Consider the following 15,300-nt stretch of genomic DNA (forward strand, 5'->3'; position numbering starts at 1 on the left):
AAGGGGGGCGTGGATCACTTGAGGTCAGGAGTTCGAGACCAGCCTGGCCAACATGGTGAAACCGTGTCTCTACTAGAAATATAAAAACTAGCTAGGCACGGTGGCTGGGTGCCAGTAATCCCAGCTACTCGGGAGGCTGAGGCAGGAGATTCGATTGAACTCGGGAGGCAGAGGTTGCCGTGAGCCGAGATTGCATCATCACACTCCAGCCTGGGTGACAGAGTGAGACTCCATCTCAAAAAAAAAGATTCATATAGTTGCTGTGAACTTGGCTCTCAGAAGAGGATTGCCAAAGGATATCTTCACACATACTGCAAGGCTTTCTTTTTCACCCTCAATACTTCATCTCGAGCCACTTACTATGCATGGCTGGCAAGGAAAATGCCAAATTGCCCTCTGATACTAAACTTTTGTTGATCTTAACTTTTTGGTTAAAAAATGAGATTTGATTTGTATGACTTTCATTTCTGACTGTTTCAAACAACACCATCATCATGTCAGGGAACTGGGCACTGTATTGTCTGTGGATAATTATGGTTCCTGGCCCAGGCACACCAATAGTTCCCCTGGCCCATGTCACTGTAATAGATGTCATCACGACATCATTAGCTACTCCAAAACTGGATCAGAGCCAGAGCACTTTGTGGCTTCTGCATTAAAACTTTGTACTTGCTGTCCATTTCCTACAAAATTAAGTACCCAAAATGAATTCTAGCCCTCAGGATTCCCAAGATCTGGCCCACTCTGCTGTACTATACTTGAGGTGGTGCCTCTGGTGGGAAGTGCTTAGGGTTCAGGCAGATCTGGGGCTGAACCCTGGCTTGGCCACTCATGGCTAACATGTCACACAGCCAGCCAGTCTCTGTGCTGGTTATTCTCTGTTCCCCCTACCTCCCAGATCCATTCTCTGTCCTCTCTCTGCCCAGAGCAGCTGACCCCTGCAGACTGTGTCACTGGGGCACTCTTGCTGGCTCACTTCTGGTTAAGCTAAGTCCGTGGTAGGCACGGGCAAGAGACTGGAATTCAGAAGGTTTTCCTCACTCGTCACTCCTTCTTTCCTCCAGTGCCGAATCTCTAACAGTGGCTGCGTGGATCCACGATTTCAGCTTCAACCAGGGGGCTTCTCCTTCATCATTACAGCTCCCACTGGACTTCAGTCATGATATCCTTCAACTTTCCCACCTTGCTCTGCAGCCTGGGGGTTGGTAATGGCTATTCACTGTTTTTAGTGCCTGGGTGCCTCAGTGTCCTTTATTTTTATTTTTAGTTAATTAATTAATTTGCTTAGGGACAGGATCTCACTCTGTTGCCCAGGCTGGAGTGCAGTGGTGTGATTATCGATCACTGCAGCCTTGAACTCCTGGGCTGAAAAGTGCTCTTCCTGCCTCAACCTCCTGAGTAGCTAGGACTACAGGTGTGTGCCACTACATCCAGCTAATTAAAATTTTTTTTGGTAGAGATGGGTATTGCTATGTTGCCCAGGCTATTAGCATCCTTTCTAGGTTCCCTTACCCCTGCCTATACCTCTATAACATGTCTTCATTTGAAAGATATTTTTGTTGAGTATAATATCTGAGTGCACAATTTTTTGTTTGTTTGTTTTTGTGAGACAGAGTTTCACTCTTGTTGCCCAGGCTGGAGTACAATGGCACGATCTCAGTTCATTGCAACCTCCGCCTCCTGGATTCAAGCGATTCTCCTGCCTCAGCCTCCCAAGTAGCTGGGACTACAGGTGCCCACCACCATGCCCAGCTAATTTTGTATTTTTAGTAGAGGTGGGGTTTCACCATGTTGGCCAGGCTGGTCTCGAACTCCTGACCTCAGGTGATCCACCTGCCTCGGCCTCCCAAAGTGCTGGGATTACAGGTGTGAGCCACCGCGCCTGGCTGTGGACAGTTTTTCTTTTTTTTTTCTTTCAGCACTTCTGTCTTCTGGCTTGCAGTTTCTGATGAGAAGTCTGCTGTAATTCTTACCTTTGTTCCTCTTATAAAATGCTTTTTTTTTTTTTCCTGGCTGCTTTTAAGGTTTTCTGTCTCTCTTTTTTAATTCAGCCATTTGAATATATGGCTAGAAATGTGTGTGTGTGTGTGTGTGTGTGTGTATGTATTTATTCTGCTTGGTGTTTTCTGAGCTTTTTGGATCTGTGGTTTGGTGTCCGTTATTAATTATGGGTAATTCTCTGCCATTATTTCCTCAAATATTTCTTCTGCCCTATTTTTTCCCTCTTCTCCTGGAATTCCAATTACATGTATATCAGACTATTGGATGCTGTCCCACAGATCTTGAATGCCATGTTCTGCATTTTCCACTCTTTTTTTTCCTCTCTGTATTTTAGTTTGGGTAATTTCTATTAACCGTCTTCTTTCCTCAGCTGTGTCATGCTGTGTCCTCTGGAGAGAGCAGCCCATCAAAAGCATTCCTCATCCTTATAACCATTTCTAACAATTCCATTTGATTCTTTCTTCTCGTTTCCGTCTCTCTGCTAAAATTATCCATCTGATCTTGCACATTGTTCACCTTTTCCATTAGAGCCTTTAAAATAATTATAGCTATTTTAAATTCTCTGACAGATAGTTTCAACACCTGTGTCATAGCTGAACGTGATTCTGATGATTTCTTTGCCTCTTGGGAATGTGCTGCCTTTTCTTGCCCTTTTGTACGTTCAGTTGAAAGCGTGACATCTTGTGTAGCACGGTAGAGCCTGAGTGACAGGTTTATGCCTGGAAATGGGTGTGAGTTTCCTTCTGCTAGGACTTTTGTGAGGGGGTTTGGGTTAACTTAGGATTTGAAGTTTGTTTATGGTTAACCTCTGTGCATCATAGGTTTTAAATTCCCTTAGCAATTCCCTTTGTTTAGGATGCGAAACTGGTTTGCCGGAGGGTTTTTTTCCCTCAGGGTCCACAGTTCAGCCCTTGGGTCCTCCCTTTGTGCTGACTCAGAGAGGGTCTCTTTCCATGTTCCTGCCGCTCTCTAACCCCCTCCCAGCAGTCTTCTGCCCTTCATTGATGCTTTTAGCCTTTCAGCTAACTATGGTGGTGGCAAACCCTTCGCTAGGGTTCTGACTCTCAGGTATGTGGGATTTTTTTTTTTTTTTTTACCATTTCTTTTCTTCCCTCATTCAGCTGAAAGGATTTTCCCCAGTGCCTAGGCAGGACAGTGTTCTCTGCCCTTCTCTCCACAGATGAAGGGTGTTGTTTCTGATGGAAGATGGGGTGAGCAGGGTCTGGGTAGAGTGGTCAGGGGTGTATGCTCCTCCCTCAGCAGCTGCTGTGACCTTCCCCCAGGTCTACCACAGGGGACACTTTCTTCTTACATCCTTCCTCACTCTTTTCTGTGGGAAAACTCCTGGTGGGATTTGTAGAGAAAAAAAGTCCCTAAGAAGACACGGACCTGCCCACTTGCTACAGCCTCCAAGGGCTTCAGACTCTCTTGCCAGTACACACTTAGCCTTTGTAAATTCACCAGCCATCCCAGCTGAACTCTTTCTCCCCGGGGCTGGTGCATCTGCCCCAGCCAAGCCAGGGCCCACATCTTGTCTCTTTCTGCAAGACTCTGTCTCTCCTTGGATTTGACCTAAGAGAAGAAGTTCAAGGAAACGCACGAATTCACCTTTTGTCTGGCTTGTTCTCATGATAAGGTTGGGAATGATGCACTTTCCAGCTTTCCTATCCCCAAGCAAAAACCAGAAGACAAATCTCTTCATTTGACCCATGTCAGTTGAATTCTGTGTCCCATTGGGAGCACTGGCAGTGCTGGTGCTCAGACATGAATGTAGCATTCTTCTCACTACAGCATATCTTTTCTTCCTGTCTCTATTTCCCTTCCATTCTGAATTTATATGTCATTATAAAATATTGACTATTTGTCAGCCAACTAGTTGGCAAACCCTAAGCTTGATGCAAAGACAAATTTGTGAGGGTCTTACAGTAGTTAAGGTGAGCATAATTATAATAGGAGTTGTCACAGGGCACTCTGGGAGGCCAGAGCCCCTTCCCCTATGAAACTCAGGGAAAGGGGTTGCTCATATCCATCCAGCAAGTCAATTCTGGAACCTGCCTCATACTTATCAGGCCATTTTCTCAGCCACCAAATGCCATCTGACTAGGAGCTAAGTCTGAGAGTAACGATGCCACACATGGGAGATGGGGACTGCTTTTCAGACTCCTTTGAGGTTCCTACCAGCAGACCTGTGGGCTGAGGGGAGGAAAGTAACCTTGATTCTCCAAAACTGTGAACTCTGTAAATCAAGGTGCTCTGAAGTGTGTGATGTTTATGGTAGGTGTACTATTTAATCTGTTAAGAGGATCGACAAAGCTGACTTAAAACTTGTTTCAGGCCAGGTGCGGTGGTTCATGCCTGTAATCCCAGCACTTTGGGAGGCCTAGGTGGGCGGATCACTTGAGGTCAGGAGTTTGAGACCAGCCTGGCCAATATAGTGAAACCCCATCTTTACTAAAAATACAAAAATTAGCCGGGTGTGGTGGCAGATGCCTGTAATCCCAGCTATTCAGGAGGCTGAGGCAGGAGAACTGCAGAGGTTGCAGTGAGCCGAGATTGCACCATTGCACTCCAGCCTGGGCAACAAAGCGAGACTCCATCTCAAAAACCAAACCAAACCAACCAACCAACCAAACAAACAAATAAACGAACAGCTTGTTTCAATAATAGCCTATGTCACAGGCAAGCCTGGGCAATTTTTTTTTAGAAAAATAGAACATTTCGGTTATAATCTACTAAACTGCCTCATGAAGCTAAAGGTAGAAAATTCACTAGAGCAATGGTTCATTGGCAAAATCTGTCTAGATCCTTGTTAAGAAACACCATAATGAAATATCTTTACACCTCTAATTCTAGAGAGCCTCATAGTTTGCAAGGTATTTTTACTTTTAGTATTTATTTAGTTTTTTAGTCCTCATAACGGCCCAGAAATGGGGTAGAGCAGGGGATTATTGCTGTCTGGTTGAGACTTGGGTCTCGAGGCCAGCTAGCCTGTCCCCGAGTCGCATGGCTCGCAGCCAGTGAAAATAGGTGTCTGGCACCCTTGCTTCATTCTCAGTCTGAGCTGGACCATTTTGCCTTGGGTGGCTCTGTGTGTTATTTTCCAGCCGACTTTGGATATTCTCAGGGATGTGACTTCTTTCTTAGTTCATTTCTTGATCTCTCATACTTGATTCTGCTCTTCTCACCCGACCTCTGATTCCTACCTACCTCAATTAAAACTTTTGTCTACTCTTTTGATTAGTTTACTTGCATTTGCTCCTGGGAAATACCTTTCACACCCAAACAACACTTCTGCAATTACTGGTACTGCCACTAATATTGCTTGCATTAACAACAACAGCAGCAGCAACAACAACAACTGCAGCAGCTATCATTTGAGTACTTATAATCAATCAGACACTGAGCTTTCCATATTTTATCTCACTGAAATTTTGAACCTCATACTATTCCTATGAAATACATAACTATTTTCATCCCTATCGTACAGATAAGTCACAAAGAAAGTAGGTGACCCTAGCCAGTACAGTTGAAAGAACAGGGACTTGTGTTCTGGTTCTGCTACATACTCACTGTGTGGTTTCAGGCTGATTATCTAATCTCTCTGTACTTCATATGTAAAAAATGTGGACGATAATTCCTGCCATCTGAGGTTGCTATGAAAATTAAATGGGAAAGAGCCTGGCACATAGTAGGATCTCAGAAAGCAAACACAAAAACAAAAAAAACTAATTTCCCTTTCTATTTTAGGACTTTCATCTACCACTTCTGGTTTGTGTTAACAAGGATAACCACTCTTGGGTACTGCTATGAAGTGCAGACTTTGGAATTCCAGACGCCATTTTATAAAAAAGCAATTGTAAAAACTTTTCCTTCTTCACTAAACATCAACTATAGCTGTATATTTCATCAAGGAAAGAAAGGGAGGGATCTTTCCTGGTAGAAGTGTAGGAAACCGTTTTAGATTTCAGGGGTGGTGGAGCGTAACGGATGCAGTGATGTGTGAGCATTTGGTTTGGGATCTGAGGGAGTGACCTCGGGAACTAATTGAGCGCACAGACTTGCTCTGACAAAGAAACCCCTGTATTGGCTAAATAATGTATAAGAGATTTCCATCGGGCAATGGGCAAAATGGAATTATTTAGCATGTTTCCATTCCAATGAGTTAATCAAGATAATTGCTGTTTTCCTGGATCTTCGTCTTTTCTTTGTAATTAACAAGGTCCTTGTTTGGAGAAAGGAATTTAGCCAGTGAAGTTTGTACAAATCGCTGTGACATGTTTGTTCAAATTATATTTAAAAATCAACTACAGATCCTTTTCCTTTGGATTCTGCTAGGACTGTTAGAAACTGATGCTTGATCAAGCTTGAGAAAAACTTTAAAGAGTCAGGTTCATTTGGAATGAACAAACTCAGTGTGGCAGTGGTGCGGGCGTAGGATGCAGGGAGGGCAGCAGGGCAGCACTGAGAAAGCCCAAGCTCTGGCATCAGACTTGGACTGCGATCCCTGTTCTGCCACGTCTCACTATCAAACAGTGGGCAAAGGAGACTTCAGAGCCTCAGTTTCTATGTCCGTAAAATGGATAATATCACCCATCCTCAGAGCTGTTGTGTGGATTAAATGCAGTGGTGTAGCTCCTAGCCCACAGCTAATACTCAACAAGGCTAGTTCCTTCCCTACCTCTCACATGCTTATCTAATGGTGACATATTCAGCAATCTCAGTCATTTGAACCATGGCTAAGACCTCAAAAAGCAGCTTAAAAAATCTAAGTAGAAAGAGCGATGTTAGTCCATTCATTAAAATATCTCCTAGAGGAACACCCCAGATACATATATCTAATTGTTGCTAGGATTATAATAAGCTGAACTTCTGGTTCTCTGATCACACCTCTTAAGAAGTCCTCCACTGGATGAAGAGTACAGAAATGAGCTACTTGAGGTGGGCACTAGGACTGAAATAAATAGTGACACCACAGCGCAACCCTGAGGGAGGAGGTGGAGAAATCCACCCTTTAGATATAGGACCTAATAAAGTAATGGTTTAAAATCACCTCAGCCAGGGGCAAAGGGGTCTATATCTTCATTTCCCCACTTCCTGAAAGCTCTCTTCATATTACAGCATAATATGCAATTGTTGTTCCTTATTAATGACCCTGAATCAGAAAAAGAAAGGTTTCATTATGTCTGTGTAGTGTGTTTGAGAAGGGAGGTATGCAATATGCTTCATAAGAAAAGTCCCATGCAAAATGGTTAAAATGAAAAGGGTTTTTTTTGGAATTTGAAGATGTGAGCTTCAATTATGTGGAAAATTCATCCACGTGTGCCTGTTCCTTCTCCCCTTGCCACATTTCTGGACAGTGGTCATATAAAGATGCTAGTACTTCATCAGGTAAGTACTTTTCATCTACACCATCTCCCTGTGATTTGCTGGGCAGGTATCCGCTGTATCCATTCTACAGATGTGGAAACTGAGGCCAAGAGGGATTAAGTCCATGGTAGAGTGGGAACTGATGCCCAGCTCCTCTGACTCCAAAGCTTATGCCTTCTCCACTAGACCATTTCCTTCCTAGGAGAAATCATGTGGAATATAAACATGTAGAATGTATTATAGGTAATAGTTTTTATCCCAAATCCTGAATTAAAATAAAATACTCCATCAATTTATCTCTAATCCTACAATGAATTAATGAAACAAAATCATCAAATGGCCTTGTTTTGGTACTTACTCATAAAATGTTGTCCATCCGTTTTCATTGCTTTTGGTTGCCAGAAGGCCAGAATTGCCATGGTATGTCATCATGGCCAACTCGTGTCCTTGTGTGGTCACACTCTTGAGTGCACTGTTGGTGCCCATGGTCACCCAGTACACCTGGCCATCGGGGACCACCAGCCAGAGGGGCATCCCAGTAGAGTCTCGGCGGACATTTACCATGTTGCCGTTGTTGTCTGTGATGAGTGTGATGTCACCGTCCCCAGTGTAGGTGAAGTTGTACAGGTAGTCTCCTGTGGGCAGGCTTTGGGTGTACAGGTGCTTGCCAGTGGTATCAAACAGATAGAGCTCCTGGTCAATTGGTGAAGACAGCTCATACATGTTCTGGCTGTTGAGGAAAGGCTTGTTCTTCCGGATAAACCGAATTCGGATGTTCCCAAGGTCGGCCACATAGAGCTCCCCATTGGCACACACAGCCAAGGAAGATGGGGTATTTAACTTTGCATCCTTGGCATAACCATCATCTCCAGAAAAACAATCACAGTTGGCATCATTTTTACAGTCACAGCCACTGGGGGCCCCAGCAACGAGTGAGATCTCCCCACTAGTGGTGACCTGCCTGATGCGGTTGATCTTTTTCTCATCAGTCTCAGCAATATACAGGACCCCATTGTGTGAAACAGCCAAAGCGGTGGCTGACTCTAGGGTTGCGTGGATGGCCACCTTGCTTAGCAGGAAGTGGTCAATGCCAGGGACCTGGCAGTGCATGGGCCTCCCGGCGACAATGCGCACCTGGTGGTTTTCAGAGATTTGCAGGACCACATTGTTGTCGAGGACATAAAGTGAGTTGTCCATTGGGTTGATGGCTAAGTCTGTGGGCCACTCCAGGCGAACCTGACAATGAAGACACCGATACTCAAATGACTGGCAAGATGCCCACCACTAATCCATCCCATAGCCCATGTAGCCCACAACAGTGTCCAAAGTGGCTTCATATACAGTCTTGCTTGATCCTCATGCAGCCTATCATCAACAATGAAGCATCAGCCCCCTGATCACTGGGAAACCATGAAAGAGCTGCCACTGAGACACATGATGGTCTCATTAGACTGACAAAACATGAAGAAGGAGTTAACAACAACAAAATAGTAGGCAAAAGGGTAGACTTTGGAGTCAAATAGGCCTGGGTTCAGAGCATAGTCCACTACTTATGACTGTGGGCAAGTTACTTTGCCTCTCTGAGCTTCAATAGTCACATATGGGAAATGGGAATGACAACAGCACAGAGTCCCTCACCCACCATAACCCACCAAATAATGGCAGCTGATGTTCTAAGATGGGAGGGAAAGGCAGATGGAGTCTGGAGGCTGAAGTAGGAGTTGTTCAGAGGCTTAAGAAAGATTCTTCATGCATGGTTGATATGATACATGTATGATTTCTCAATTCTTTGAGTTCATGGATTAACAGCTGGCTAGGTGCTACAGATATAAAGACAAGCTAACCATGGCCTCTGTCTGTCATAGTTCTAGACCAGTGATTCTCAAATCTGGCCTCACATTCAAATTATCTGTGGTGATTTTAGAAAATAATGGTGCGCAAACCCCACCCTTGGTGAGTGAAATCAGATCCCTGGGCTTGGAGCTTGGGCATTGGCATTATTTCAAAAAGCTTCCTGAGTGATCCTGATGTGGGCTTGAGAATCATGACTGGATCCTTGCTCCTCATGTGTGGTCATCAGCATCAGCTCACCTAGGAGCTGAGCATAAATGCAGAACGACAGGCCTCCTCCAAACCTACTGAATCAGTATCTGCACTTAAGCAAAATCCCCAGGTGATTTCTGTGCACACTGAGGTTTATGAAGCCCTGCTCCAGACAGTGGTTCTAGTACCTCAGAGAACAGGTCCACCTGGAAAGGATTACTGAAGCTGGTTGTAGGAACTAGGAGTTCAGAAGTGCTGGGCCCCATGTGGAACCTCCTCTGAGCCAGGCTGGGAAACTGGCATATATCATGGTGAGTCTTCAAGTGGGCACCCAGGGGATTGTAGCTGGCATGGTCTGAGGGGAGGAGTGTTTTCTTCAGCGGACTTGAAGCCTGGATTGTTGGATCTATCACACTAGGAGGTATTGGCACTAAGGGGAACCCTTTGCCACCTGTGTCTCTAGGAGGTCCAGCCATGTTTTGTGTGGGCTGGAAGTGCCAACAGGTGCACCCTACTGCTGATTTTTCCACCCCACCTAAAAATTCATTGCCTTAGACTTCCTGAGCCCCCTATAAACCCTTGATATTTGGTCCAATCTGGGGTGTGCTTAAGCAAGTGTATACCTTTATTTTAATTTACTTATGTATGTATGTATGTGTATGACAGGGTCTCACTCTGTCACCTGGGCTGGAGTGAAGTGGTACAATCTTGACTCACTGCAGCCTCCACCTTCCAGGCTAAAGCGATCCTCCCACCTCAGCCTCCTGAGTAGTTGGTACTACAGGCATGTGCCACCACATATATATACACACACAGACACACACACACAGACACACACACACATATACATACATATATATGTGTATATATATATGTATGTGTGTGTGTGTATATATATATGTGGTGGCACATGTATATATATATGTATATATATATGTATGTATATGTGTGTGTGTGTCTGTATATATATACACATGTGTATGTCTATGTGTATGTATGTGTGTGTCTATATATATATATATTTGTAGACACAGGGCTTTGCTATGTTACCCAGGCTGGTATCAAACTCCTGGGCTCAAGCAATTTGCCTACCGTGGCCTTCTGAAGTACAGGGATTACAGGTGTAAGCCACTGTGTTTGCCCTAAGTGTATGCTTTTAGATAAGAAGTTTTTCTTCCAGGAATTTACTTTTGTATACCATTGTCTATAAGAGTGTTTTTAATAATGATGAAGCCATTTTTAATAATGACAAAGACCGAGAACCAACTCAAATGCCCAACAACTGAGAGTGGCTAAATAATAGTACATTTAGTTTGCTCATAAATTAGAATACTGTGTGTAGTTGTTAAAAGTGATGTTATAGATGGATATTTAATGACATGGAGAAATGTTTGCTATGTATTAAGTAGAAAGAACAGGTTACAGAACTGTAAGCACAGTGGGATACCAACTGGGGAAAAATACAAGAAGTTTAGCTAGATTATAGATAAAGAGGAGATTAAGTGCTTGAGGGATATATATCAAAACGTTAACCATAGTAAGATTAAAGGTGATTTTAATTTCTTCTTTGTGATTTCTAACTTCTTATATTTTCTACAATGTACATGTGGTAGTTTACCAATGTATTTACCCCAATACATTATATACACACGAGTGAGGCCACCTCCATCTGTCCCCTCAGCTCAGGGACATTTTCAGGACAGGGCAGGCCCTTTCTCAGTTCTTTAGAGCATGATCTTCAGGTCCTGCTTTCTAAAGTCTTCTTGTCCCCTTACTCCCAGCTCCCTCTGTCCCTGCAGAGCCAGGGAGCCTGCAAACTCGCCAGGGCCGCTGCTGGCCAGTGCTGCTGCTTCACACTCCCCTTGCTCTCTGGGCAGTGTCGTGGCAGCTTTTGGCTGCATCAGGAACATAGTTTGCTCTAAAGTGACAGGGGAATTTTCAATTTCTTAAAACCCACTTCTTGTCAACTCTGGCCGCTAAATATTTTATGCCTTCTGGTCCTGTGGCACCTTGGGGACCTGCTTGCGGAGACCTTTCTGCCTGTCGTTATGATGAAAAGATGGTTCCTTGATGGGAGGACTGGGGGGAGATAGAGTCAGTGGAGGGAGAGCGGAGAGGAAAGAGAGGAAGGAATGTAGACCAAGTGCTTTCCTACGCTTTCTCCTTATGCCATGTGCACAGAGGCGCCTGGGAAAGGAGAAGGGGCATTGCTCTTGGAGTCAGTCCTCACTCTGTCACACTGCCCGTGTGATGATCCTGCACCAGACCAACTACCTCAGCCTCTCTGGTTTCACCACCCTATTAGCGATGATCTTGCTGAGACTTGATTTCCCATCCCCAAAATGAATGGACTAGACTTGATAATTTCAGAGGTCTTGCAGCTCCCACGTTCTATGGTTCCAGTGTGGAATGAGACCCTCTTCCCTGTCCACCTGAGCATTCTGTGCCTTTATTAAAGCACTTGGAGCTGGCTGCCTTGTTGCAGAGTGATTTTCTTGCAAAAATGGATTGTCAAATGAATGAATGAAGGAAGGAAGGACCAGCAAATGGCATAGAGGGAGTGAGAGATTGGGGTCAGGACACCTCACTTCCTATTCCAGTTCCACAATTGCTACATGTGTCACCTACCTCAAGTTTCTTAAACACTGAATGTCTTTCTCTATATCTAAAAGGGGATAATACATATTACATAGGGTAGTTGTAAAGATTAAATGAGACAATGTACAAGGAAGTTATTTGTGGATTTTAAAGGGAACTAGTATTCACATCCTATTACTAGCTGCTGGGCACTGTACTAGACAATTTGTGTACATAATTTCATTAAAAAATTCATTTCCATATCCCTGATGGAACCTGGTACAGGGCTCTACATTTATAAATGCATTTTCTTTCATCACACCTCAGTATTCTTATCTATAAAATGGGGTAGATCAGCTCTACCCCATGAGACTATTGTGATAGCTAAGTAAGAAAAGAGAAGTTGTACTTATCCTGTACCCCCATTTCTAACAGAGAGCCTGGCACATACTAAGTTCTTCTTCTGGATCCTAAGCATAGAGTTATCCTCTGTCGGTGGTGGCCATCTCCACTTCTTAACAGGTTGCAACAACTTCCTTCTGTTCCTTCTCTGCTCTGTGCCTCTCTCTTTAGTTTCTTTTTGGGCCTGGGTTTGTCTCCTCCCAAAGGAGCTGGTCCAAGTTCCTTGGCTCTCACCTTTTCACTCATGCCTCTGAGCTGTGTGCTCTCTCTTGCTTACCTCCCTGCACCCCACGGGGCGGCAGAGTAGAGAGGAAGCTCTGAGAAAGAAAGCCAGTGACACCTGCGCATATGTGTCTGTAAAATAGATGCCAGTATTGGAGAGTTTGGTTAAAGAAAATCCCATGCTGACATTCAGACAAAGGTAGTGAGGGCCTTTAGAGATTTCAGTCCAGGATTTCTGAATCTAAGTGTGGTTTTTAGCATTTTTATTCCCCCTCCGCCATATGCCAGTTGTCTTCCAAGCCTTTGATCCGGCTGCTTGGCAGTACCTCTATCTAAAGTTAAACAATTTTCCGATGTGTGGACTGAAAATTTTAGGCACCCTGTGCTGGCTGGTTGAGGGCCCATTTTAAGAATTGAAAATACTTGTATGCACATCCTTAGGCCATGGCGGCTTCCTGACGGGTAATTCAAGCTTGCTCACAGACTGGAGAGGGAAACTCACTAGCCAGCAAGGGTAAGCCTGCCAAAACTGCAAAGACGAGTGGCAGAGAACAGCATCCATTCTGGAGTGTAATAATCACATCAGCTGGCGCAGAGGGAAACCATCCCAGCATGCGATAGAGAGGTGACATGAGTGCTGGGACCTCCAGCAGCATCCACAAGGCTCTGTGGAAGGACTTAGCGATACATGTCAGTAACAGAGGCACGCATGACCAGAAAGGCTGGAAGCAGGTGACACAGTCAGTGGAAAAGGGCCTGTGTGTGCAGGCTCCCTTAAAAATGAAGGGGTTAAGCTAAATGTTGCTGGAGCTGAAATCAATTTGCAATTTGATGTAACTCAATGCTCCTGATTTCCCAGGTTTTGGTAATGTTGGCAAGATTCAGCGCAGGCCACTGATTCAGCATGGGCCTGGCCCAGCCAAAGGATCCAGCAACAAAGGACGTACCTTTGCCAAGTCATCACAGGATGTACTAAGGACATGCTGGATAGCCAGTCACTTGTGTCTCTTTTTGACCTATAATGGGTTCCTGGTATCCACCTGCAAATGTGCAAACTCTTTGGCATGGTACAACAGGGTCCTTCCCTTCCTGGAACCAAACCACGCTTCTTGTTTTAACTGTGGCCACCTGCTTCCAAGCACCCTATGCCATGGTTTTCAATTTTCCACTATTCTTTGAGTGTACCAGCCTCATTAACATCTTTGTGCCTTTGCACATGCTGTTTCCTTTGTGTGAAATGTCTCCTTTTCTTTCTTGCAAACCCCTATTCTATTCAACCTGTAAAACTTGCATAAATGTCACCTCTTGTGTGAAAGCAGGCACTCTAACTTTTGTTCATTCATCACCTCTGAAGGGCCAAGCAATGCTAGGAGTCGTGGATACATTGTTTCATGTATCTTCAGGGTAATCCTACTGGGCCGATATGAATTATTTCCATTTTATAGATACAAAAAGTGAGGCTCAAAAGAAAGTTACTGAGTGAGTGAGTGGCAAAAGCTAGGATTCAATCAATCGATTAATCAGTCAGCAAATACAGACTGTGCCCAAATTTGGGTAGCCAGGCACCCTGGTTACTGACAGCATTTCTGTCCTTACGTAGCTTAGAAAGAGAACAGGCAATGTACAAAATACCCATCAGTGTTACCAAAGAGGAAGTTCAGGTGGCAATGGATTTAATGTCACATGGTATAAAGCTCTCTCTATCCTACTCTGCTGCTGTTGAGGTTTCCTTAGGGATATTTCTTCACTGTCCCCTGGGCTTCCACTTGTTACTCCTGATGATGAACTCCCAGGACATGGCTGTATCTTGCTTGTCTTTGTGTCCTTGGTGCTCATCACAGCCTGGCACCAAGTAGGTGCTCTTTAAAGGCTTATCGGTGCAAAGATGAATGGCCAGCAGGCTGGCTGGGTGGCAGATGAGAGGATGAGTGGGCAGTCCCAGGGCTTTGGTAGATGAAGCCATCTTACCTGGGAAATATCCATGACAGAATCACAGCTGAGTGGCCGGGCTGATGTGAGATCATTGGAGCCGAGCAGGGTGGAGATGATCCCATTCTGATCGATGCGTCTGATCATGGCGCCATCCACGAAGTAGATCAGCCCAAACTTGTCCACTGTAATGCCTGGGGGCAGAGAAGCCAAAACAGGAACTCAGCATCAGAGATGACAATGATCCGCACATTCCTGGAGCCTTGCTAGCTGACAGAGCACCTCCTCTACATGATTGGGTTTGATCCTCCCACAACCTTCATTCCTCTCTCAAAGAGGAGGAGTCTCAGGCTCAGAGGCCTTGAGTGACTTGTTCAAAGCAGGGATTAGAACTTTTTCAGATCTTCCAGGGCTCTGGTCCTCCCACCTTGCTGCCTCCTGAGATTTTAATCTATCACCTTAGCCATCCACTAAACCTGGATTCATAACTTCTGGGGTTTTTTAAGCACTAGAGGTACAGTGGTAAGGAGGATCTTTTTCAATATTAACACTGTGAATTATTTAAATTCACCTATTTCTGAAGCTCTGTAATTACAATAATTAGTTCCCCTTTTTGGTAACCATTTTTCTTTTCTTTTTTTTTTTTTTTTAAAAAAAAACAGTCTCGTTCTGTCACCCAGGCTGGAGTGCAGTGGCGCGATCTCGGCTCACTGCAACCTCTGCCTCCCAGGTTCAAGCAATTCTCCTGCCTTAGCCTTC

General features: G+C 44.5%; 1 protein-coding gene across 21 annotated transcripts in view; it reads right to left on the reverse strand.

Moving 5' to 3' along the window:
- Positions 1–15,300, reverse strand: part of TENM4 (teneurin transmembrane protein 4) — a 3,040,222-nt gene that overhangs the window by 34,473 nt on the left and 2,990,449 nt on the right. For all 21 annotated transcript variants that reach the window (XM_054526090.2, XM_063711315.1, XM_054526091.2 and 18 more), the window contains 2 exons: positions 14,581–14,735; positions 7,727–8,604 (listed from right to left, as the gene is read on the reverse strand). In XM_054526090.2, coding sequence (XP_054382065.1) covers positions 7,727–8,604; positions 14,581–14,735 — 1,033 coding nt within the window. The remainder of the gene's footprint in view (positions 1–7,726; positions 8,605–14,580; positions 14,736–15,300) is intronic.

This window comes from Pongo abelii, chromosome 9 (genome assembly GCF_028885655.2).
Source record: "Pongo abelii isolate AG06213 chromosome 9, NHGRI_mPonAbe1-v2.0_pri, whole genome shotgun sequence".
Classification (NCBI taxonomy): domain Eukaryota; kingdom Metazoa; phylum Chordata; class Mammalia; order Primates; family Hominidae; genus Pongo; species Pongo abelii.